Genomic DNA, 25019 nt, shown 5'->3' with positions numbered 1-25019 from the left:
ATACTGGAGTGATGGAGGTAGATATGTATAGGGGGAAGGAGACAGGGATAATGGAGTGATGGAGGTAGATATGTATAGGGGGAAGGAGACAGGGATACAGGAGTGATGGAGGTAGATATGTATAGGGGGAAGGAGACAGGGATACTGGAGTGATGGAGGTAGCTATGTATAGGAGACAGGGATACTGGAGTGATGGAGGTAGATATGTATAGAGGGAAGGAGACAGGGATACTGGAGTGATGGAGGTAGATATGTATAGGAGACAGGGATACTGGAGTGATGGAGGTAGATATGTATAGGGGGAAGGAGACAGGGATACTGGAGTGATGGAGGTAGATATGTATAGGGGGATGGAGACAGGGATACTGGAGTGATGGAGGTAGATGTGTATAGGGGGAAGGAGACAGGGATACTGGAGTGATGGAGGTAGATATGTATAGGGGGAAGGAGACAGGGATACTGGAGTGATGGAGGTAGATATGTATAGGGGTAAGGAGACAGGGATACTGGAGTGATGGAGGTAGATATGTATAGGGGGAAGGAGACAGGGATACTGGAGTGATGGAGGTAGATATGTATAGGGGGAAGGAGACAGGGATACTTGAGTGATGGAGGTAGATATGTATTGTGGTAAGGAGACAGGGATACTGGAGTGATGGAGGTAGATATGTATAGGGGGAAGGATACAGGGATACTGGAGTGATGGAGGTAGCTATGTATAGGAGACAGGGATACTGGAGTGATGGAGGTAGATATGTATAGGAGACAGGGATACTGGAGTGATGGAGGTAGCTATGTATAGGAGACAGGGATACTGGAGTGATGGAGGTAGCTATGTATAGGAGACAGGGATACTGGAGTGATGGAGGTAGATATGTATAGGGGGAAGGAGACAGGGATACAGGAGTGATGGAGGTAGATATGTATAGGAGACAGGGATACTGGAGTGATGGAGGTAGATATGTATAGGAGACACTGATACTGGAGTGATGGAGGTAGATATGTATAGGGGGAAGGAGACAGGGATACTGGAGTGATGGAGGTAGATATGTATAGGGGGAAGGAGACAGGGATACTGGAGTGATGGAGGTAGATATGTATAGGGGTAAGGAGACAGGGATACTGGAGTGATGGAGGTAGATATGTATAGGGGTAAGGTGACAGGGATACTGGAGTGATGGAGGTAGATATGTATAGGGGGAAGGAGACAGGGATACTGGAGTGGTGGAGGTAGATATGTATAGGGGGAAGGAGACAGGGATACTGGAGTGATGGAGGTAGATATGTATAGGGGGAAGGAGACAGGGATACTGGAGTGGTGGAGGTAGATATGTATAGGGGGAAGGAGACAGAGATACTGGGGTGATGGAGGTAGATATGTATAGGGGGAAGGGGACAGGGATACTGGGGTGATGGAGGTAGATATGTATATGGGGAAGGGGACAGGGATACTGGAGTGATGGAGGTAGATATGTATAGGGGGAAGGAGACAGGGATACTGGAGTGATGGAGGTAGATATGTATATGGGGAAGGGGACAGGGATACTGGAGTGATGGAGGTAGATATGTATATTTCACTTTATATATTATATACCTTACCTGCTTTGGCAATGTTGACACATGTTTCCCATGCCAATAAAGCCCCTTGAATTGAATTGAATTGTATAGTGGTAAGGAGACAGGGATACTGGAGTGATGGAGGTAGATATGTATAGGGGTAAGGAGACAGGGATACTGGAGTGATGGAGGTAGATATGTATAGGGGGAAGGAGACAGGGATACTGGAGTGATGGAGGTAGATATGTATAGGGGTAAGGAGACAGGGATACTGGAGTGATGGAGGTAGATATGTATAGGGGGAAGGAGACTATATACAGGGTCAGTACCATATTAACAATGTACAGGGATACTGGAGTGATGGAGGTAGATATGTATAGGGGTCAGGGGACAGGGATACTGTAGTGATGGAGGTAGATATGTATAGGGGTAAGGTGACAGGGATACTGGAGTGATGGAGGTAGATATGTATAGGGGCCAGGGGACAGGGATACTGTAGTGATGGAGGTAGATATGTATAGGGGTAAGGTGACAGGGATACTGGAGTGATGGAGGTAGATATGTATAGGGGTAAGGAGACAGGGATACTGGAGTGATGGAGGTAGATATGTATAGGGGGAAGGAGACAGGGATACTGGAGTGATGGAGGTAGATATGTATAGGGGGAAGGGGACAGGGATACGGGGGTGATGGAGGTAGATATGTATAGGGGGAAGGAGACAGGGATACTGGAGTGATGGAGGTAGATATGTATAGGTGGAAGGAGACAGGGATACTGGAGTGATGGAGGTAGATATGTATACGGGGAAGGAGACAGGGATACTGGAGTGATGGAGGTAGATATGTATAGGGGGAAGGAGACAGGGATACTGGAGTGATGGAGGTAGATATGTATAGGGGGAAGGAGACAGGGATACTGGAGTGATGGAGGTAGATATGTATAGGGGACAGGGATACTGGAGTGATGGAGGTAGATATGTATAGGGGGAAGGAGACAGGGATACTGGAGTGATGGAGGTAGATATGTATAGGGGTAAGGAGACAGGGATACTGGAGTGATGGAGGTAGATATGTATAGGGGGAAGGAGACAGAGATACTGGAGTGATGGAGGTAGATATGTATAGGGGGAAGGAGACAGGGATACTGGAGTGATGGAGGTAGATATGTATAGGGGTAAGGGGACAGGGATACTGGAGTGGTGGAGGTAGATATGTATAGGGGGAAGGAGACAGGGATACTGGAGTGATGGAGGTCGATATGTATAGGGGGAAGGAGACAGGGATACTGGAGTGATGGAGGTAGATATGTATAGGGGGAAGGAGACAGGGATACTGGAGTGATGGAGGTAGATATGTATAGGGGGAAGGAGACAGGGATACTGGAGTGGTGGAGGTAGATATGTATAGGTGGAAGGAGACAGGGATACTGGAGTGATGGAGGTAGATATGTATAGGGGGAAGGAGACAGGGATACTGGAGTGATGGAGGTCGATATGTATAGGGGGAAGGAGACAGGGATACTGGAGTGATGGAGGTAGATATGTATAGGGGGAAGGAGACAGGGATACTGGAGTGATGGAGGTAGATATGTATAGGGGGAAGGAGACAGGGATACTGGAGTGGTGGAGGTAGATATGTATAGGTGGAAGGAGACAGGGATACTGGAGTGATGGAGGTAGATATGTATAGGGGGAAGGAGACAGGGATACTGGAGTGATGGAGGTAGATATGTATAGGGGAAGGAGACAGGGATACTGGAGTGATGGAGGTAGATATGTATAGGGGGAAGGAGACAGGGATACTGGAGTGATGGAGGTAGATATGTATAGGGGGAAGGAGACAGGGATACTGGAGTGATGGAGGTAGATATGTAGAGGGGGAAGGAGACAGGGATACTGGAGTGATGGAGGTAGATATGTATAGGGGGAAGGAGACAGGGATACTGGAGTGATGGAGGTAGATATGTATAGGAGACAGGGATACTGGAGTGATGGAGGTAGATATGTATAGGAGACAGGGATACTGGAGTGATGGAGGTAGCTATGTATAGGAGACAGGGATACTGGAGTGATGGAGGTAGATATGTATAGGAGACAGGGATACTGGAGTGATGGAGGTAGATATGTATAGGGGTAAGGAGACAGGGATACTGGAGTGATGGAGGTAGATATGTATAGGGGTAAGGAGACAGGGATACTGGAGTGATGGAGGTAGATATGTATAGTGGGAAGGGGACAGGGATACTGGAGTGATGGAGGTAGATATGTATAGGAGACAGGGATACTGGAGTGATGGAGTTAGACATGTATAGGGGGATGGAGACAGGGATACTGGAGTGATGGAGGTAGATATGTATAGGGGGAAGGAGACAGGGATACTGGAGTGATGGAGGTAGATATGTATAGGGGTAAGGGGACAGGGATACTGGAGTGATGGAGGTAGATATGTATAGGGGGAAGGAGACAGGGATACTGGAGTGATGGAGGTAGATATGAATAGGGGACAGTGATACTGGAGTGATGGAGGTAGATGTGTATAGGGGGAAGGAGACAGGGATACTGGAGTGATGGAGGTAGATATGTATAGGGGGAAGGAGACAGGGATACTGGAGTGATGGAGGTAGATATGTATAGGGGACAGTGATACTGGAGTGATGGAGGTAGATGTGTATAGTGGGAAGGAGACAGGGATACTGGAGTGATGGAGGTAGATATGTATAGGGGGAAGGAGACAGGGATACTGGAGTGATGGAGGTAGACATGTATAGGGGACAGTGATACTGGAGTGATGGAGGTAGATATGTAGAGGGGACAGTGATACTGGAGTGATGGAGGTAGATATGTAGAGGGGGAAGGAGACATGGATACTGGAGTGATGGAGGTAGATATGTATAGGGGGAAGAGGACAGGGATACTGGAGTGATGGAGGTAGATATGTATAGGGGGAAGGAGACAGGGATACTGGAGTGATGGAGGTAGATATGTAGAGGGGGAAGGAGACATGGATACTGGAGTGATGGAGGTAGATATGTATAGTGGGAAGGAGACAGGGATACTGGAGTGATGGAGGTAGATATCAAGATGTATGATAAACAGAGTAGCAGTGTATGTCAGTGTGTGGGTGTGAGTGTATGTGAGTGTGTGTGTGTGTGTGTGTGTGTATGTGAGTGTGTGGGTGTGATTTTATGTGAGTGTATGTGAGTGTGTGGGTGTGAGTGTATGGGTGTGGGTGTGAGTGTGTGGGTGTGAGTGGGTGTGATTGTATGTGAGTGTGTGGGTGTGATTGTATGTGAGTGTGTGGGTGTGATTGTATGTGAGTGTGTGGGTGTGAGTGTATGTGGGTGTGAGTGTGTGGGTGTGAGTGGGTGTTATTGTATGTGTGTGGGTGTAAGTGTGTGGGTGTGAGTGGGTGTGATTGTATGTGAGTGTGTGGGTATGAGTGTATGTGATTGTATGTGAGTGGGTGTGAGTGTGTCGGTGTGAGTGGGTGTGATTGTATGTGAGTGTGTGGGTGTGAGTGTATGTGAGTGTGTGAGTGTGTGGGTGTGATTGTATGTGATTGGGTGGGTGTGATTGTATGTGAGTGTGATTGTATGTGAGTGAGTGGGTGTGAGTGGGTAGGGCGTATAGAGACAGTGTGTATAGAGATAGTGTTTAGGGCCCTGTCAGTGTGTATAGAGACAGTGTTTAGGGCCCTGGCAGTGTGTATAGAGACAGTGTTTAGGGCCCTGGCAGTGTATATAGAGACAGTGTTTAGGGCCCTGTCAGTGTGTATAGAGACAGTGTTTAGGGCCCTGTCAGTGTGTATAGAGACAGTGTGTAGGGCCCTGTCAGTGTGTATAGAGACAGTGTGTAGGGCCCTGTCCGTGTGTATAGAGACAGTGTTTAGGGCCCTGTCAGTGTGTATAGAGACAGTGTTTAGGGCCCTGTCCGTGTGTATAGAGACAGTGTTTAGGGCCCTGTCAGTGTGTATAGAGACAGTGTTTAGGGCCCTGTCCGTGTGTATAGAGACAGTGTTTAGGGCCCTGTCCGTGTGTATAGAGACAGTGTTTAGGGCCCTGTCCGTGTGTATAGAGACAGTGTTTAGGGCCCTGTCAGTGTGTATAGAGACAGTGTTTAGGGCCCTGTCCGTGTGTATAGAGACAGTGTTTAGGGCCCTATCAGTGTGTATAGAGACAGTGTTTAGGGCCCTGTCCGTGTGTATAGAGACAGTGTTTAGGGCCCTGTCAGTGTGTATAGAGACAGTGTTTAGGGCCCTGTCAGTGTGTATAGAGACAGTGTGTATAGATACAGTGTGTAGGGCCCTGTCAGTGTGTATAGAGACAGTGTGTATAGAGACAGTGTGTATAGAGACAGTGTTTAGGGCCCTGTCAGTGTGTATAGAGACAGTGTTTAGGGCCCTGTCAGTGTATATAGAGACAGTGTGTAGGGCCCTGTCAGTGTGTATAGAGACAGTGTGTAGGGCCCTGTCCGTGTATATAGAGACAGTGTGTAGGGCCCTGTCAGTGTGTATAGAGACAGTGTGTAGGGCCCTGTCAGTGTGTATAGAGACAGTGTGTAGGGCCCTGTCCGTGTATATAGAGACAGTGTGTAGGGCCCTGTCAGTGTGTATAGAGACAGTGTGTAGGGCCCTGTCCGTGTGTATAGAGACAGTGTTTAGGGCCCTGTCAGTGTGTATAGAGACAGTGTGTAGGGCCCTGTCCGTGTGTATATAGACAGTGTTTAGGGCCCTGTCAGTGTGTATAGAGACAGTGTTTAGGGCCCTGTCCGTGTGTATAGAGACAGTGTTTAGGGCCCTATCAGTGTGTATAGAGACAGTGTTTAGGGCCCTGTCCGTGTGTATAGAGACAGTGTTTAGGGCCCTGTCAGTGTGTATAGAGACAGTGTTTAGGGCCCTGTCAGTGTGTATAGAGACAGTGTGTAGGGCCCTGTCAGTGTGTATAGAGACAGTGTGTAGGGCCCTGTCCGTGTGTATAGAGACAGTGTTTAGGGCCCTGTCAGTGTGTATAGAGACAGTGTGTAGGGCCCTGTCCGTGTGTATAGAGACAGTGTTTAGGGCCCTGTCAGTGTGTATAGAGACAGTGTTTAGGGCCCTGTCCGTGTGTATAGAGACAGTGTTTAGGGCCCTATCAGTGTGTATAGAGACAGTGTTTAGGGCCCTGTCCGTGTGTATAGAGACAGTGTTTAGGGCCCTGTCAGTGTGTATAGAGACAGTGTTTAGGGCCCTGTCAGTGTGTATAGAGACAGTGTGTATAGATACAGTGTGTAGGGCCCTGTCAGTGTGTATAGAGACAGTGTGTATAGAGACAGTGTGTATAGAGACAGTGTTTAGGGCCCTGTCAGTGTGTATAGAGACAGTGTTTAGGGCCCTGTCAGTGTATATAGAGACAGTGTGTAGGGCCCTGTCAGTGTGTATAGAGACAGTGTGTAGGGCCCTGTCCGTGTATATAGAGACAGTGTGTAGGGCCCTGTCAGTGTGTATAGAGACAGTGTGTAGGGCCCTGTCAGTGTGTATAGAGACAGTGTGTAGGGCCCTGTCCGTGTATATAGAGACAGTGTGTAGGGCCCTGTCAGTGTGTATAGAGACAGTGTGTAGGGCCCTGTCCGTGTGTATAGAGACAGTGTTTAGGGCCCTGTCAGTGTGTATAGAGACAGTGTGTAGGGCCCTGTCCGTGTGTATAGAGACAGTGTTTAGGGCCCTGTCAGTGTGTATAGAGACAGTGTTTAGGGCCCTGTCCGTGTGTATAGAGACAGTGTTTAGGGCCCTATCAGTGTGTATAGAGACAGTGTTTAGGGCCCTGTCCGTGTGTATAGAGACAGTGTTTAGGGCCCTGTCAGTGTGTATAGAGACAGTGTTTAGGGCCCTGTCAGTGTGTATAGAGACAGTGTTTAGGGCCCTGTCAGTGTGTATAGAGACAGTGTGTAGGGCCCTGTCCGTGTGTATAGAGACAGTGTTTAGGGCCCTGTCAGTGTGTATAGAGACAGTGTGTAGGGCCCTGTCCGTGTGTATAGAGACAGTGTGTAGGGCCCTGTCAGTGTGTATAGAGACACTGTTTAGGACCCTATCAGTGTGTATACAGACAGTGCTTAGGGCCCTGTCAGTTTGTATAGAGACAGTGTGTATAGAGACAGTGTTTAGGGCCCTGTCAGTTTGTATAGAGACAGTGTGTATAGAGACAGTGTGTAGGCCCCTGTCAGTGTGTATAGAGACAGTGTGTAGGGCCCTGTCAGTGTGTATAGAGACAGTGTTTAGGGCCCTGTCAGTGTGTATAGAGACAGTATGTAGTGTGTAGTGCCCTGTCAGTGTGTATAGAGACAGTGTGTAGGGCCCTCTTAGTGGGTATAGAGACAGTGTGTAGTGCCCTGTCAGTGTGTATAGAGACAGTGTGTAGTGTGTAGGGCCCTGTCAGTGTGTATAGAGACAGTGTGTAGGGCCCTCTCAGTGTGTATAGAGACAGTGTGTATAGAGACAGTGTTTAGGGCCCTGTCAGTGTGTATAGAGACAGTGTGTAGGGCCCTGTCAGTGTGTATAGAGACAGTGTGTATAGAGACAGTGTGTAGGGCCCTGTCAGTGTGTATAGAGACAGTGTGTATAGAGACAGTGTGCAGGGCCCTGTCAGTGTGTATAGAGACAGTGTGTATAGAGACAGTGTGCAGGGCCCTGTCAGTGTGTATAGAGACAGTGTGTATAGAGACAGTGTGTAGGGCCCTGTCAGTGTGTATAGAGACCGTGTGTATAGAGACCGTGTTTAGGTCCCTGTCAGTGTGTATAGAGACAGTGTGTATAGAGACAGTGTGTAGGGCCCTGTCAGTGTGTATAGAGACAGTGTGTATAGAGACAGTGTGCAGGGCCCTGTCAGTGTGTATAGAGACAGTGTGTATAGAGACAGTGTGCAGGGCCCTGTCAGTGTATATAGATACAGTGTGTATAGAGACAGTGTGTAGGGCCCTGTCAGTGTGTATAGAGACAGTGTGTAGGGCCCTCTCAGTGTGTATAGAGACAGTGTGTATAGAGACAGTGTGTAGGGCCCTCTCAGTGTGTATAGAGACAGTGTGTAGGGCCCTGTCAGTGTGTATAGAGACAGTGTTTAGGGCCCTGTCCGTGTGTATAGAGACAGTGTTTAGGGCCCTATCAGTGTGTATAGAGACAGTGTTTAGGGCCCTGTCCGTGTGTATAGAGACAGTGTTTAGGGCCCTGTCAGTGTGTATAGAGACAGTGTTTAGGGCCCTGTCAGTGTGTATAGAGACAGTGTGTATAGATACAGTGTGTAGGGCCCTGTCAGTGTGTATAGAGACAGTGTGTATAGAGACAGTGTGTATAGAGACAGTGTTTAGGGCCCTGTCAGTGTGTATAGAGACAGTGTTTAGGGCCCTGTCAGTGTATATAGAGACAGTGTGTAGGGCCCTGTCAGTGTGTATAGAGACAGTGTGTAGGGCCCTGTCAGTGTGTATAGAGACAGTGTGTAGGGCCCTGTCCGTGTATATAGAGACAGTGTGTAGGGCCCTGTCAGTGTGTATAGAGACAGTGTGTAGGGCCCTGTCCGTGTGTATAGAGACAGTGTTTAGGGCCCTGTCAGTGTGTATAGAGACAGTGTGTAGGGCCCTGTCCGTGTGTATAGAGACAGTGTTTAGGGCCCTGTCAGTGTGTATAGAGACAGTGTTTAGGGCCCTGTCCGTGTGTATAGAGACAGTGTTTAGGGCCCTATCAGTGTGTATAGAGACAGTGTTTAGGGCCCTGTCCGTGTGTATAGAGACAGTGTTTAGGGCCCTGTCAGTGTGTATAGAGACAGTGTTTAGGGCCCTGTCAGTGTGTATAGAGACAGTGTGTAGGGCCCTGTCAGTGTGTATAGAGACAGTGTGTAGGGCCCTGTCCGTGTGTATAGAGACAGTGTTTAGGGCCCTGTCAGTGTGTATAGAGACAGTGTGTAGGGCCCTGTCCGTGTGTATAGAGACAGTGTGTAGGGCCCTGTCAGTGTGTATAGAGACAGTGTTTAGGACCCTATCAGTGTGTATACAGACAGTGCTTAGGGCCCTGTCAGTTTGTATAGAGACAGTGTGTATAGAGACAGTGTTTAGGGCCCTGTCAGTTTGTATAGAGACAGTGTGTATAGAGACAGTGTGTAGGCCCCTGTCAGTGTGTATAGAGACAGTGTGTAGGGCCCTGTCAGTGTGTATAGAGACAGTGTTTAGGGCCCTGTCAGTGTGTATAGAGACAGTATGTAGTGTGTAGTGCCCTGTCAGTGTGTATAGAGACAGTGTGTAGGGCCCTGTAAGTGTGTATAGAGACAGTGTGTAGTGTGTAGGGCCCTGTCAGTGTGTATAGAGACAGTGTGTAGGGCCCTCTCAGTGTGTATAGAGACAGTGTGTATAGAGACAGTGTTTAGGGCCCTGTCAGTGTGTATAGAGACAGTGTGTAGGGCCCTGTCAGTGTGTATAGAGACAGTGTGTATAGAGACAGTGTGTAGGGCCCTGTCAGTGTGTATAGAGACAGTGTGTATAGAGACAGTGTGCAGGGCCCTGTCAGTGTGTATAGAGACAGTGTGTATAGAGACAGTGTGCAGGGCCCTGTCAGTGTGTATAGAGACAGTGTGTAGGGCCCTGTCAGTGTGTATAGAGACCGTGTGTATAGAGACCGTGTGTAGGTCCCTGTCAGTGTGTATAGAGACAGTGTGTATAGAGACAGTGTGTAGGGCCCTGTCAGTGTGTATAGAGACAGTGTGTATAGAGACAGTGTGCAGGGCCCTGTCAGTGTGTATAGAGACAGTGTGTATAGAGACAGTGTGCAGGGCCCTGTCAGTGTATATAGATACAGTGTGTATAGAGACAGTGTGTAGGGCCCTGTCAGTGTGTATAGAGACAGTGTGTAGGGCCCTCTCAGTGTGTATAGAGACAGTGTGTATAGAGACAGTGTGTAGGGCCCTCTCAGTGTGTATAGAGACAGTGTGTAGTGCCCTGTCAGTGTGTATAGAGACAGTGTGTAGTGTTTAGGGCCCTGTCAGTGTGTATAGAGACAGTGCAAAATAAGATTAGAATGCAAGGGTCATCTTAGATAGTCTGTGTAGCAAATTAGTTTGCCAATTAGTTAGCCATTTAGTTGGCTATTTAGTTAGCCATTTAGTTAGCCATTTAGTTAGCCATTTAGTTGGCTATTTAGTTAGCTATTTAGTTGGCCATTTAGTTAGCTATTTAGTTCGCCATTTAGTTACCCATTTAGTTAGCTATTTTTTATCCATTTAGTTAGCTATTTTTTTTATCCATTTAGTTAGCTATTTAGTTAGTTATTTAGTTAGCTATTTATTTAGCTATTTAGTTAGCTATTTATTTAGCTATTTATTTAGCTATTTAGTTATCTATTTATTTAGCTATTTAGTTAGCTATTTAGTTAGCTATTTAGTTAGCTATTTATTTAGCTATTTATTTAGCTATTTATTTAGCTATTTAGTTAGCTATTTAGCAGTCTTATGGGGAGAGAAGCTGTTCAGGAGCCTGTTGGTGTCCACTCAATCAGGTCTGTGCTTCCTGTGAGATTCTGATCTGGACACCATGGAACGGTGGACCTCTTAAAGTTTCAGTGCAGCAATTTTTCTGTCCGTATCAAATCATTTCTGGGTAACAGTTAACTTTACTTACTGCGATTGTTTTCAATTAAAAACAAAAAGAAACAAAAATAACTTCAAGAAGTAATTTCTCAAACAAGAGTTTTGCTAGGGCTGTCTGGGAGTGGTCTGAGGTCAGACGAGCCTAATGGGAGGGATATGTAACCTGAAAACCAGCTGTTATTGGCAGAGAGGTTTGACGCTCTTTGTTATTGGTCTATTAACTGGTGATGTCACCAGGGAGGCCAAAGTTCCATCCCACCAAAACAGGCTGAAATTTCAAGGGGTCTTTTCAATCAGCTCTTCCACTATGACAGCATTGTCATAATTTTCACAATTTCCCAGTATTATTCATAGTGTGGAAATACATTTAAACCAAAAGAGAAATCAGGTTTTTGACTTCACTGGGCCTTTAAACCCACTCCTCTCCTGCTCTCCTGCTCTGCTCCCTGTCTCTCTTTATTCAGACAGACAGATGTGTCAAACGTTGTTTGCAGTTCAGTGGCTGAATCACATGGAGGCCAGGAGGGAGGGCTGCAGGGTGGGTGGGGATGGGGGTTGAGGGGGGAGACGCAGGATCGGGGCAACGTGTTTGGTGTTGATGCGCTATACACAGAGAAACAAGAGAGCAATTTGGAGGAAATTGAAAAGGCCAGCAGAGTAGAGACGGAGTGAGAGGAATGGGGCCACAATTGACTTTAACACTCCATTCGCCCTTAGTTCAACAAGAGGCTGTCTGACCTAAATTCACTTTACCTCATCTGCCTAGACGTTTGTTTAGCCCACTGGGCAAACACTTAGAGAAATGTATGAGGCAGAAAAAAAATGGAGTACATGTGCTTGAATACATTTAGAGGGAGAGAGGAGAGGGAGAGGTAGAGGAGAGGGATAGAGGAGAGGGAGAGAGAGGGGGATGGAGAGGGGGAGAGGTAGAGGAGAGGGATAGAGGAGAGGGAGAGAGAGGGGGATAGAGAGAGAGAGAGGGAGAAAGGTAGAGGAGAGGGATAGAGGTGAGGGAGAGAGAGAGGGGGATAGAGAGGGAGAGAGGTAGAGGAGAGGGAGAGAGAGAGGGGGATAGAGAGAGGGAGAGAGGTAGAGGAGAGGGATAGAGGAGAGGGAGAGAGAGAGGGAGAGGAGAGTAAGAGAGGAGAGCCCAGATATCTGTAGACCTAGACTGCCCTCTAGTGGTGGGTACAGTCTCTCTCTCTCTCTCTCTCTCTCTCTTGCTCTTTCTCTCTCTCTCTGTATCTGTGTCTCTCTCTCTCTTTCTGTAGTGATTACAGCGGGCTGGAGGAGATATGTGCTGTGAAATCATATGCTCCAGTTAGGCTGAACAAGGTTTTTTATTATATTCCCCTTGGAGACCTGGAGAGAAGAGAGGAGACCTGGAGAGCAGAGAAGAGACCCGGAAAGAAGGGAAGAGACCCGGAGAGAAGAGAAGAGACCTGGAGAGCAGAGAGAAGACCTGGAGAGAAGAGAAGAGACCTAGAGAGAAGAGAAGAGACCTGGAGAGCAGAGAGGAGACCTGGAGAGATCAGAAGAGACCTGGAGAGAAGAGACCTGGAGAGAAGAGAGGAGACCTGGAGAGAAGAGACCTAGAGAGATGAGACGTGGAAAGAAGAGAGTAGTCCTGGAGAGAAGAGAGGAGACCTGGAGAGAAGAGAGTAGTCCTGGAGAGAAGAGAAGAGACCTGGAGAGCAGAGACCTAGAGAGATGAGACGTGGAAAGAAGAGAGTAGTCCTGGAGAGAAGAGAGTAGTCCTGGAGAGAAGAGAAGAGACCTGGAGAGCAGAGAGTAGTCCTGGAGAGAAGAGAGGAGACCTGGAGAGCAGAGACCTAGAGAGATGAGACGTGGAAAGAAGAGAGTAGTCCTGGAGAGAAGAGAGGAGACCTGGAGAGAAGAGAGGAGACCTGGAGAGAAGAGAGTAGTCCTGGAGAGAAGAGAAGAGACCTGGAGAGAAGAGAGTAGTCCTGGAGAGAAGAGAGTAGTCCTGGAGAGAAGAGAAGAGACCTGGAGAGCAGAGAGTAGTCCTGGAGAGAAGAGAGGAGACCTGGAGAGAAGAGAAGAGACCTGGAGAGCAGAGAAGAGACCTGGAGAGCAGAGAGTAGTCCTGGAGAGAAGAGAGGAGACCTGGAGAGCAGAGAGTAGTCCTGGAGAGAAGAGAGGAGACCTGGAGAGAAGAGAGGAGACCTGGAGAGAAGAGACCTAGAGAGATGAGACGTGGAAAGAAGAGAGTAGTCCTGGAGAGAAGAGAGGAGACCTGGAGAGAAGAGAGTAGTCCTGGAGAGAAGAGAGTAGTCCTGGAGAGAAGAGAAGAGACCTGGAGAGCAGAGAGTAGTCCTGGAGAGAAGAGAAGAGACCTGGAGAGCAGAGAGTAGTCCTGGAGAGAAGAGAGGAGACCTAGAGAGCAGAGAGTAGTCCTGGAGAGAAGAGAGGAGACCTGGAGAGCAGAGAGTAGTCCTGGAGAGAAGAGAGGAGACCTAGAGAGAAGAGAAGAAACCTGGAAAGAAGAGAAGAGACCTGGAGAGCAGAGAAGAGACCTGGAGAGAAGAGACCTGGAGAGAAGAGAGGAGACCTGGAGAGCAGAGAAGAGACCTGGAGAGAAGAGAAGAGACCTGGAGAGAAGAGAAGAAACCTGGAAAGAAGAGAAGAGACCTGGAGAGAAGAGAGGAGACCTGGAGAGATGAGAAGAGACCTAGAGAGAAGAGAGTAGTCCTGGAGAGCAGAGAGGAGACCTGGAGAGATGAGAAGAGACCTGGAGAGAAGAGACCTGGAGAGAAGAGAGGAGACCTGGAGAGAAGAGACCTGGAGAGAAGAGACCTGGAGAGAAGAAAAGAGAGCTGGAGAGAAGAGACCTGGAGAGAAGAGACCTAGAGAGAAGAAAAGAGAGCTGGAGAGAAGAGACCTGGAGAGAAGAGACCTGGAGAGAAGAGACCTAGAGAGAAGAGACCTGGAGAGAAGAGACCTGGAGAGAAGAGACCTGGAGAGAAGAGACCTAGAGAGAAGAGACCTGGAGAGAAGAGACCTAGAGAGAAGAGACCTAGAGAGAAGAGACCTAGAGAGAAGAGACCTAGAGAGAAGAGACCTGGAGAGAAGAGACCTGGAGAGAAGAGACCTGGAGAGAAGAGACCTGGAGAGAAGAGAGGAGACCTGGAGAGATGAGAAGTGACCTAGAGAGAAGAGAGTAGTCCTGGAGAGCAGAGAGGAGACCTGGAGAGATGAGAAGAGACCTGGAGAGAAGAGACCTGGAGAGAAGAGAAGAGACCTGGAGAGAAGAGACCTGGAGAGAAGAAAAGAGAGCTGGAGAGAAGAGACCTAGAGAGAAGAGACCTGGAGAGAAGAGACCTGGAGAGAAGAGACCTGGAGAGAAGAGACCTAGAGAGAAGAGACCTAGAGAGAAGAGACCTGGAGAGAAGAGACCTAGAGAGAAGAGACCTGGAGAGAAGAGACCTAGAGAGAAGAGACCTAGAGAGAAGAGACCTAGAGAGAAGAGACCTAGAGAGAAGAGACCTGGAGAGAAGAGACCTAGAGAGAAGAGACCTGGAGAGAAGAGACCTAGAGAGAAGAGACCTAGAGAGAAGAGACCTGGAGAGAAGAGACCTGGAGAGAAGAGACCTGGAGAGAAGAGACCTGGAGAGAAGAGACCTAGAGAGAAGAGACCTAGAGAGAAGAGACCTGGAGAGAAGAGACCTGGAGAGAAGAGACCTGGAGAGAAGAGACCTTGAGAGAAGAGACCTGGAGAGAAGAGACCTAGAGAGAAGAGACCTGGAGAGAAGAGACCTAGAGAGAAGAGACCTGGAGAGAAGAGACCTGGAGAGAAGAGACCTAGAGAGAAGAGACCTGGAGAGAAGAGACCTAGAGAGAAGAGACCTGGAGAGAAGAGACCTGGAGAGAAGAGACCTGGAGAGAAGAGACCTGGAGAGAAGAGACCTGGAGAGAAGAGACCTGGAGAGAAGAGACCTGGAGAGAAGAGACCTGGAGAAGTGCAGATGAGAATAAGAGGAAACTACAGCTGAATGATGAGACTGCTTGACTCCCCGACCCACCTCTCTTCGCTCTCCTCTCCCTCTCCTCTCCCACCTCTCTCCTCTCCCTCTCTCTCTCTTCTCTCTCTTCTCTCCCACCTCTCTCTCCTCTCCCTCCTTCTCTCTCCTCTCCCACCTCTCTCTCCTCTCCCTCCCTCTCTTCGTGTACAGGGCACTCAGATTGTGAACACACACACATTCCCCCTCTCTCTCTAGTAGGGAAAGTAGGAAGGCGAACCTGGAGGGCTCCGAGCAACAAGCTCATTAAGTCTTTATTGGGCTCCCGGGTAGAGGAGGAGGATTACGATTTGGACATTGTTTATATACAAATGTTGCTGAGGGAATCATGATGATTTTTTATTACACAGTTCTCTCTCTCTCTCTCTCTTGAAGAAGAAAGAAAGTAGAAGTGAGAAATCACACTAGGTCTGCCTGCACAGCATCGCACGCTTCTCGTCATGAACAGAATGCACACTCTCCAGGTGTTCTCTGTCCTCTCCAGTCCCCCATCAGCTGCTCTCTCCATATCTCTCAGCCCTTTCAACCTGTGTGGGCCAGCATCCCAAAGGGCACCTTATTCCCTATGTAGTGCACTACTTTTGACCGGAGCCCCTGTGGACACTATAAAGGGAATAGGGTCCCATTTGTGCCGCTGGTCGTCCCAGTGTAACAACAGCCTGGTCAGCAGCCTGGCATCCAACAGCACATAGATTTATGTCACAGCAGCTTTACATTGTCATCCCAGCCAGTAAAGTTCCTCTGCCATAGCATGGAGACTAGAAACGTCACTAAGCATGTAGCTACAGTATGTGGTGGTGGTGGGGGGGGGGGGGGTGTTATGTTCATTCTGCATCGTGGCTGAGTGGGCACAGAAGTGTCATTTTAAACGGCAGGGCCCAGCAGGCGGGCTGTGAGGCTGAGGGAGGGAGGATGACGATGCAGCGCAGTGTTGCCACACACCCCGAGCTTTGTTTGGAAACACTGTGGCACCCTGCCACCGCTGCTCCGCACAGCCAACCAATAGGAACAGCTGATCCCCTGAACACTCTGCTTCCCTCTCCTCTACTCGGCCCTGCCAAGCCAAGAGAGAGCTCAGCGACAGACAGAGAGAGAGAGACATAGAGAGTGAAGGAGAGAGGCAGTGGTAGAGAGAAATGCAGAGAGATAGAGATTCAGAGAAAGATAGAGATGCAGAGATCCAGTACATGCCTAAACACAGCACAAGCCCCCCGCCCACCTTCCCCCTCACAGCCATCCCATCAGCCAATCACGTGGCCTGTCAGTCAGCTAATTGATCACACTCAGATGATGTCTCTATCTCCTTCCCTGCCCTCCTCTCTCTCCTCTCCCTCCCTCCTATCCTTCCCTGCCCTCCTCTCTCCTCTCCCTCCTCTTTCCTCTCTCTCCTCTCACTCCTCTCCCTCCTCTCTCTCCTCTGCCCCCCTATCCTTCCCTGCCCTCCTTTCTCTCCTCTGCCCCCTCCTATCCTTCCCTGCCCTCCTTTCTCTCCTCTCCCTCCCTCCTATCCTTCCCTGCCCTCCCCTCCCCTCCCTCCTTTCTCTCCTCTCCCTCCCCTCTCCCCTCAGCCTCCCTCCTATCCTTCCCTGCCTTCCTCTCTCTCCTCTCCCTCTATCTCTCCTCTCCCTCCCTCCTATCCATCCCTGCCCTCCTCTCTTTCCTCTCCCTCTATCTTTCCTCTCCCTCCCTCCTATCCTCCCCTCTCTCCTCTCTCTCCCCTCTCCCATCTGCCTCCCTCCTATCCTTCCCTGCTCTCCTCTCTCTCCTCTCCCTCTATCTCTCCTCTCCCTCCTCTCTCTCCTCTCTCCCTCCTCACTCTCCTCTCCCTCCCCTCTCTCCTCTCTCTCCTCTCCCTCCCTCCTATCCTTCTCTGCCCTCCTCTCTCTCCTCTCTCTCCTCTCTCTCCTCTGCCTCCTCTCTCTCCCTCCCCTCTCCCCTCTCTCTCCTCTCCCTCCCTCCTATCCTTCCCTGCCCTCCTCTCTCTCCTCTCCCTCCTCTCTCTCCTCTCTCCCTCCTCACTCTCCTCTCTCTCCTCTCTCTCCTCTGCCTCCCTCCTATCCTTCCCTGCCCTCCTCTCTCTCCTCTCCCTCTATCTCTCCTCTCCCTCCCACCTATCCTTCCCTGCCCTCCTCTCTTTCCTCTCCCTCTATCTTTCCTCTCCCTCCTTCCTATCCTCCCCTCCCTCCTCTCTCTCCCCTCTCCCCTCTGCCTCCCTCCTATCCTTCCCTGCTCTCCTCTCTCTCCTCTCCCTCTATCTCTCCTCTCCCTCCTCTCTCTCCTCTCTTCCTCCTCACTCTCCTCTCCCTCCCCTCTCTCCTCTCTCTCCTCTCCTCTCCCTCCCTCCTATCCTTCTCTGCCCGCCCCTCTCTCTCTCCTCCCTCCCTCCTATCCTTCCCTGCCCTCCTCTCTCTCCTCTCCCTCCTCTCTCCCTCCTCACTCTCCTCTCTCTCCTCTCCTCTCCCTCCCTCCTATCCTTCTCTGCCCTCCTCTCTCTCCTCTCTCTCTGCCTCCTCTCTCTCCCTCCCCTCTCCCCTCCCTCTCCTCTCCCTCCCTCCCTCTCTCCTCTCTCTCCTCTCCCTCTCCCTCCCTCCTATCCTTCTCTGCCCTCTCTCTCCTCTCTCTCCCTCCCCCTCTCCCCTCTCTCTCCTCTCCCTCCCTCCTATCCTTCTCTGCCCTCCTCTCTCTCCTCTCTCTCCTCTGCCGCCTCTCTCTCCCTCCCCTCTCCCCTCTCTCTCCTCTCCCTCCCTCCTATCCTTCCCTGCCCTCCTCTCTCTCTGCCTCCTCTCTCTCCCTCCCCTCTCCCCTCCCTCTCCTCTCCCTCCCCTCTCTCCTCTCTCTCCTCTCCTCTCCCTCCCTCCTATCCTTCTCTGCCCTCCTCTCTCTCCTCTCTCTCCCTCCCCTCTCCCCTCTCTCTCCTCTCCCTCCCTCCTATCCTTCTCTGCCCTCCTCTCTCTCCTCTGCCTCCTCTCTCTCCCTCCCCTCTCCCCTCTCTCTCCTCTCCCCTCCCTCCTATCCTTCCCTGCCCTCCTCTCTCTCCTCTCCCTCCCCTCCCTCCTCTCTCTCCTCTCCCTCCCTCCTCTCTCTCCTCTCCCTCTCTTCTCTCTCTCCTCTCCCTCCCTCCTCTCTCTCCTCTCCCTCTCTTCTCTCTCTCCTCTCCCTCTCTTCTCTCTCTCCTCTCCCTCCCTCCTCTCTCTCCTCTCCCTCCCTCCCACCTCCAGTCCCCTGTAATTGCAGACCTGTTTAGAGTGGGCCAATCTTTATTTACGAAATATTGGAGTAACAAACGACAGCGTATCGTAGATATTAAGGAGAGGGATGTCTGAGATCAGACAGAGTTAGATGGGTCCGCCACGTTCCTCTACGAGCCACCTGCCCAGCGAGTCTGCCAACCTGAGGGAGGAAAACCTGCAGTCATCAAGTATTTACTGATCACGTCAACCCACCAATCAGAGAGGGGGGGGGGAACGTCGGTCGCTAGGCGGGTGAAAAACGATTGTGTTTGTGTTTGAGAATAAAATGCTAATCAGAGTCCCTCAGTTCACAGAGAGAGGGAGAAACAGAGTGTGAGAGAGAGAGAGGAGGCATGTGAGGACAGCCCAGCCCTCAGAACAGCCTCAATTAGTTGGGGCATGAACTCTACAAGGTGTAGAAAGCTTTCCACAGGGATGCTGGCTCATGTTGACTCCAATGCTTCCCACACTTGTGTCAAGTTGGCTGGATGTCCTTTGGGTGGTGGACCATTCTTGATACACACAGGAAACTGTTGAATGTGAAAAACCCAGCATCGTTGCAGTTGTTGGTTCTAATAGGACCCTAATACTGATAGAATACAACATGTTAGTCAGTACCCTAAGATACCTGTCATGATGCTACATCAAGGGTTGTTTTAGAAAAATACTGGTTCTTTCTATTAATGTTACAACTCTCCATGTCTACACTTACATGTGCTCTCTCTTCCTTTCTCTCTCTTACTTTCTCTCTCTCTTCATTTCTCTCTCTCTCTCTCTCTTACTTTCACTCTTACTTTCTCTCTCTCTCCTCTCTTTCTTCATTTCTCTCTCTCTCTTCCTTTCTCTCTCTCTCCTCTCTCTCTTCCTTTCTCTCTCTCTCCTCTCTCCATTTCTCTCTCTCTCCTCTCTCCATTTCTCTCTCTCTTCATTTCTCTCTCTCCTCTCTCTCTTCATTTCTCGCTCTCTCTTCATTTCTCTCCATTTCTCTCTCTCTTCCTTTCTCTCTCTTACTTCCTCTCTCTCAACTACTTTGTGAATAAATTCAAACAGTGTGTGTGAAAGAGGAGCAGCTTTGTCAACTGGCTGGATGATGATGATGATGATGATGCCCTTTCTCCCCGACCTGACACGACAACTCGTTATGGGAACTTCGCCAGGTCCAATGAGATGAATTACTTGAATGTAAAAACCTGTTTGTTGAAACACGTTGTTGAGTCTGGCTCCCGACCTGAGAGTGGGCAGGCCCCGGCCTACAACCCCCAGAGGTCCAGACTCAACCCCAAAACATCGGAATTGCAAGATTCCGTTGCCCGTACTGTTGATAGTAAATACTGATGATGTTAATGTAGCTGAGGTTACTGTGGCAGGGAGCTCAAAGGGTGGGTGTGAATGTGACTGAGCTCCAGGAAGTGGTTACCAAGGGCAGTGGTTACCAAGGGCAGTGGTTACCAAGGGCAGTGGTTACCAAGGGCAGTGGTTACCAAGGGCAGTGGTTACCAAGGGCAGTCGTTACCAAGGGCAGTGGTTACCAAGGACAGTGGTTACCAAGGGCAGTGGTTACCAAGGGCAGTGGTTACCAAGGACAGTGGTTACCAAGGACAGTGGTTACCAAGGGCAGTGGTTACCAAGGGCAGTGGTTACCAAGGGCAGTGGTTACCAAGGGCAGTGGTTACCAAGGGCAGTGGTTACCAAGGGCAGTGGTTACCAAGGGCAGTGGTTACCATGGGCAGTGGTTACCAAGGGCAGTGGTTACCAAGGGCAGTGGTTACCAAGGGCAGTGGTTACCAAGGGCAGTGGTTACCATGGGCAGTGGTTACCAAGGGCAGTGGTTACCAAGGACAGTGGTTACCAAGGGCAGTGGTTACCAAGGGCAGTGGTTACCAAGGGCAGTGGTTACCAAGGGCAGTGGTTACCAAGGGCAGTGGTTACCAAGGACAGAGGTTACCAAGGGCAGTGGTTACCAAGGGCAGTGGTTACCAAGGGCAGTGGTTACCAAGGGCAGTGGTTACCAAGGGCAGTGGTTACCAAGGGCAGTGGTTACCAAGGACAGAGGTTACCAAGGGCAGTGGTTACCAAGGGCAGTGGTTACCAAGGGCAGTGGTTACCAAGGGCAGTGGTTACCAAGGACAGTGGTTACCAAGGACAGTGGTTACCAAGGGCAGTGGTTACCAAGGGCAGTGGTTACCAAGGGCAGTTGTTACCAAGGGCAGTGGCAACGCTGATTCCGAGGGTAATACGCCTGTCTTACAGAGGACGGAGAATGAAGTGCCCAGTGTTGTTACAGACACACAGGGTGATGTGCCCAGTGTTGTTACAGACACACAGGGTGATGTGCCCAGTGTTGTTACAGACACACAGGGTGATGTGCCCAGTGTAAATACAGACACGCAGGGTGATGTGCCCAGTGTAAATACAGACACACTGTGTGATGTGCCCAGTGTAAATACAGACACACAGGGTGATGTGCCCAGTGTTGTTACAGACACACAGGGTGATGTGCCCAGTGTAAATACAGACACACAGGGTGATGTGCCCAGTGTTGTTACAGACACACAGGGTGATGTGCCCAGTGTTGTTACAGACACACAGGGTGATGTGCCCAGTGTAAATACAGACACACAGGGTGATGTGCCCAGTGTTGTTACAGACACGCAGGGTGATGTGCCCAGTGTTGTTACAGACACACAGGGTGATGTGCCCAGTGTTGTTACAGACACACAGGGTGATGTGCCCAGTGTAAATACAGACACACAGGGTGATGTGCCCAGTGTTGTTATAGACACGCAGGGTGATGTGCCCAGTGTTGTTACAGACACACAGGGTGATGTGCCCAGTGAAATTACAGACACGCTCCATTTGATGGGGTAGAAGGCCCTTCACAGCTTTTAGGAAGTTACCTGTGGTGCTGATGTTTAGACCGAGGTACGTATCGTTTTTTTGTGTGCTCTAGGGCAACGCTGTCTAGATGTTTTTGTCTTACTGAGATGTACTGTCAGGGCCCAGGTCTGACAGAATCTGTACATAAGATCTAGGTGCTGCTGTAGGCCCTCCTTGGTTGGGGGCAGAAGCACCAGATCATCAGCAAACAGTAGACATTTGACTTCAGATTCTAGTAGGGTGAGGCCGGGTGATGCAGACTGTTCTCGTGCCCTCGCCAATTCGCTAATAAATATGTTGAAGAGGGTGGGGCTTAAGCTGCATCCCGGTCTCACCCCACAGCCCTGTGGGAAATAATGTGTGTGTTTTTTGCCAATTTTAACCGCACACTTGTTGTTTGTGTACATGGATTTTATAATGTCGTATGTTTTACCCCCAACACCACTTTCCATCAGTTTGTATAGCAGACCCTCATGCCAAATTGAGTCAAAGGCTTTTTGGGAATCAACAAAGCATGAGAAGACTTTGCCTTTGTTTTGGTTTGTTTGGTTGTCAGGTAGGGTGTGCAGGGTGAATACATGGTCTGTTGTACGGTAATTTGGTAAACATACTATTTGACATTTGCTCAGTACTGTCACGTTGGTATGAAGGATCGGGAGACAGGCGTAGGAATGCGTAATTAGTTTTTTTTAAATTAAGTCCAAATTACAGCGTGCCGTGTAAAGACACGAAGACCAAACAAACACGTAACAAAAACACATCCGTGACGAGTACATTGTTTTCACTGAGGAAATGTACGAGTCTGCTGTTAATGATCATTCACATGTAACCGATGTGAAATAGCTAGCTAGTTAGCGTAAAGTCTATACTGTTACACAGAGGAGTTTCCCAAGGTTGACACATCCCACGGTAGTTATTGAGGTCAAATGTATCTCCAATTTTGTGGATTGGGGTGATCAGTCCTTGATTCCACATATTGGGGAAGATGCCAGAGCTAAGGATGATGTTAAAGAGTTTAAGTACAGCCAATTGGAATTTGTGGTCTGTATATTTTATCATTTAGGATACCATCAACAACACAGGCCTTTTTGGGTTGGAGGGTTTGTATTTTGTCCTGAAGCTCATTCAAGGTAATAGGAGAGTCCAGTGGGTTCTGGTAGTCTTTAATAGTTGATTCTAAGATTTGTATTTGATCTCAGAAGTGGTTAGAGTCTATAAGTCGCTCTGGATAAGAGCGTCTGCTAAATGACTTAAATGTAAATGTAAATGTATGGATTCTTCAATTACATTGAGCTGATTTCTGACATGCTGTTCCTTCTTTTTCCATAGTGTATTTCTGTATTGTTTAGTGATTCACCATAGTGAAGGCGGAGACTCAGGTTTTCTGGGTCTCTATGTTTTCGGTTGGAATATAGGTTTCTCAATTTCTTTTTTAGGTTTTTGCATTCTTCATCAAACTATTTGTCATTGTTAATTTTTGATTTGATATGGAAGCTGAAAGATCAAATATACTGTTTAGGTCTTCTACTGCCAAGTTCACTATTACAGTGAACCGTTTTGTCCAGGAAGTTGTCTAGGAACAGATTGAATTTGTTGTTGCCTAATTGTTTTTTGGTAGTTTTCTACACTACTTTCTTTCTATCTATAGCATTTCTGAATACAATTCACTTCCTTTGGCTTTGATGCTTCTCTCTCTCCCTACTACATGGCTGAGGAGGCCAGACCTCAGACTCGAAAGCAGGATGACATAAGGGTCAATTATAAGAGACTGATTGATGTATTCCTCTCTCTCTCTCTGTCCGTCTGTGTGTTTCAGAACACCCTGGAGTCCTGTAACATCTGCAGTAAACCCATCATGGACCGTATCCTACGGGCTACAGGGAAGGCCTACCACCCACACTGCTTCACCTGTGTGGTGTGTCAACGCAGCCTGGACGGCATCCCCTTCACTGTGGACGCTGCCAACCACATCCACTGCATCCACGACTTCCACAAGTAAAGGGGGCTGCCGCCAACTCACACGCACCCGCACATTACCATCAACACACACACACACACAAGTATGTTAATGAATAAATAACCTATACATTAATGCCAGGTTTATGAGAAGAGAAACAGAAGTACAAATGTCACTCTCACTACCTCACATTCAGTAAGGAGTCGTAGATTAACCCTGTGGGATAATTCCTCGTCACAAGCCTGGCCTCAACAAAGTCATCTTTGTGTTGAAGAACAGATGAGGCTTTTTTTTCCACTGCTAGAGCTATAATCTCACGAGGCCGCCACCCACCTCACTTCCTGCTTCTGAGCCAATCACAAAGCCACCCCCTACCGCACTTCCTGGTTCACTTCCTGGTTCTGAGCCGTTCATTGGGCCTCACGTCCAATCACCTGAAAGGAGCTGAAACCTCAGAGCTGTCTTCACTTCCTCATGGGTATTCTTGTTAGAGAGGCCTGTTCCTCCAGTAGGAGTTTCCTATATGACTTTAGTTCAATGACCTAAGGCTTGAAGATCAGTAGTATTTGTATTAAAATCTGTTCTCTCTCTCTTCTCTCTCCCTCTCAATTCAATTCAAAGGGCTTTATTTGCATGGGAGACGTATGTGTAAATTGCCAAACTCAAGTGAAATAGACAGGAAGTAAACAAGTGAAATAGACAGGAAGTAAACAAGTGCAATAGACAGGAAGTAAACAAGTGAAATAGACAGGAAGTAAACAAGTGAAATAGACAGGAAGTAAACAAGTGAAATAGACAGGAAGTAAACAAGTGAAATTGACAGGAAGAAAACAAGTGAAATTGACAGGAAGAAAACAAGGGAAATAAACAAAATAAATGTAAAAGAATAGAGGCGTTACAAATGTCATATTATGTCTATATACAGTGTTGTAACGATGTAAAAATAGTTCAAGTACAAAAGGGAAAATCAATAAACATAAATATGGGTTGCATTTACAATGGTGTTTGTTCTTCACTGGTTGACCTTTTCTTGTGGCAACAGGTCACACATCTTGCTGCTGTGATGTCACACTGTGGTATTTCACCCAGTAGATATGAGAGTTTAACAAAATTGAATTTGTTATCTAATTATTTGTGGATCTGTGTAATCTGAGGGAAATATGTGTCTCTAACATGGTCATACATTGGACAGGAGGTTAGGAAGTGCAGCTCAGTTTCCACCTCGTTTTGTGGGCAATGAGCACATAGCCAGTCTTCTCTTGAGAGCCATGTCTGCCTACGGCGGCCTTTCTCAATAGCAAGGCGATGCTCACTGAGTCTGTACATAGTCAAGGATTTTCTTAATTTTGGGTCAGTCACAGTGGTCAGGTATTCTGCTATTGTGTACTCTCTGTTTAGGGCCAAATAACATTCCAGTTTGCTTAGGTCTAACAGTGTTGCTGTCCGGGGGCTCTCTGTCTCTCTTCTCTCTGTCTCTATCTCTCTCTCTTCTCTCTGTCTCTCTTACCTGTCTCTCTCTGTCTTTCATCTCTCTCTGTCTCTCTGTCTCTTTCTCTGTCTCTCTCTCTGTGTGTCTCCACTATTAGGAAGTTTGCCCCTCGTTGCTGTGTGTGTTCTGAGCCCATCATGCCAGCTCCAGGCCAGGAGGAGACTGTTCGTATCGTCGCCTTGGACCGAGACTTCCACGTGCAGTGTTACCGTTGTGAGGTGTGTATCTACAGTGTTACCGTTGTGAGGTGTGTCTATAGTGTTGTGAGGTG

The 25019-nt window shown here is 48.7% G+C and overlaps 1 protein-coding gene across 7 annotated transcripts in view; it reads left to right on the top strand.

The window, feature by feature from the left end:
* Positions 1 to 25019, top strand: part of lpp (LIM domain containing preferred translocation partner in lipoma) — a 479626-nt gene that overhangs the window by 451651 nt on the left and 2956 nt on the right. For all 7 annotated transcript variants that reach the window (XM_064952655.1, XM_064952654.1, XM_064952659.1 and 4 more), the window contains 2 exons: positions 23119 to 23297; positions 24846 to 24966. In XM_064952655.1, coding sequence (XP_064808727.1) covers positions 23119 to 23297; positions 24846 to 24966 — 300 coding nt within the window. The remainder of the gene's footprint in view (positions 1 to 23118; positions 23298 to 24845; positions 24967 to 25019) is intronic.

This window comes from Oncorhynchus masou, chromosome 31 (genome assembly GCF_036934945.1).
Source record: "Oncorhynchus masou masou isolate Uvic2021 chromosome 31, UVic_Omas_1.1, whole genome shotgun sequence".
NCBI lineage: Eukaryota > Metazoa > Chordata > Actinopteri > Salmoniformes > Salmonidae > Oncorhynchus > Oncorhynchus masou.
The sequence above is the reverse complement of the archived record's forward strand: the minus strand, read 5'-3'. Positions and strand labels throughout refer to the sequence as shown.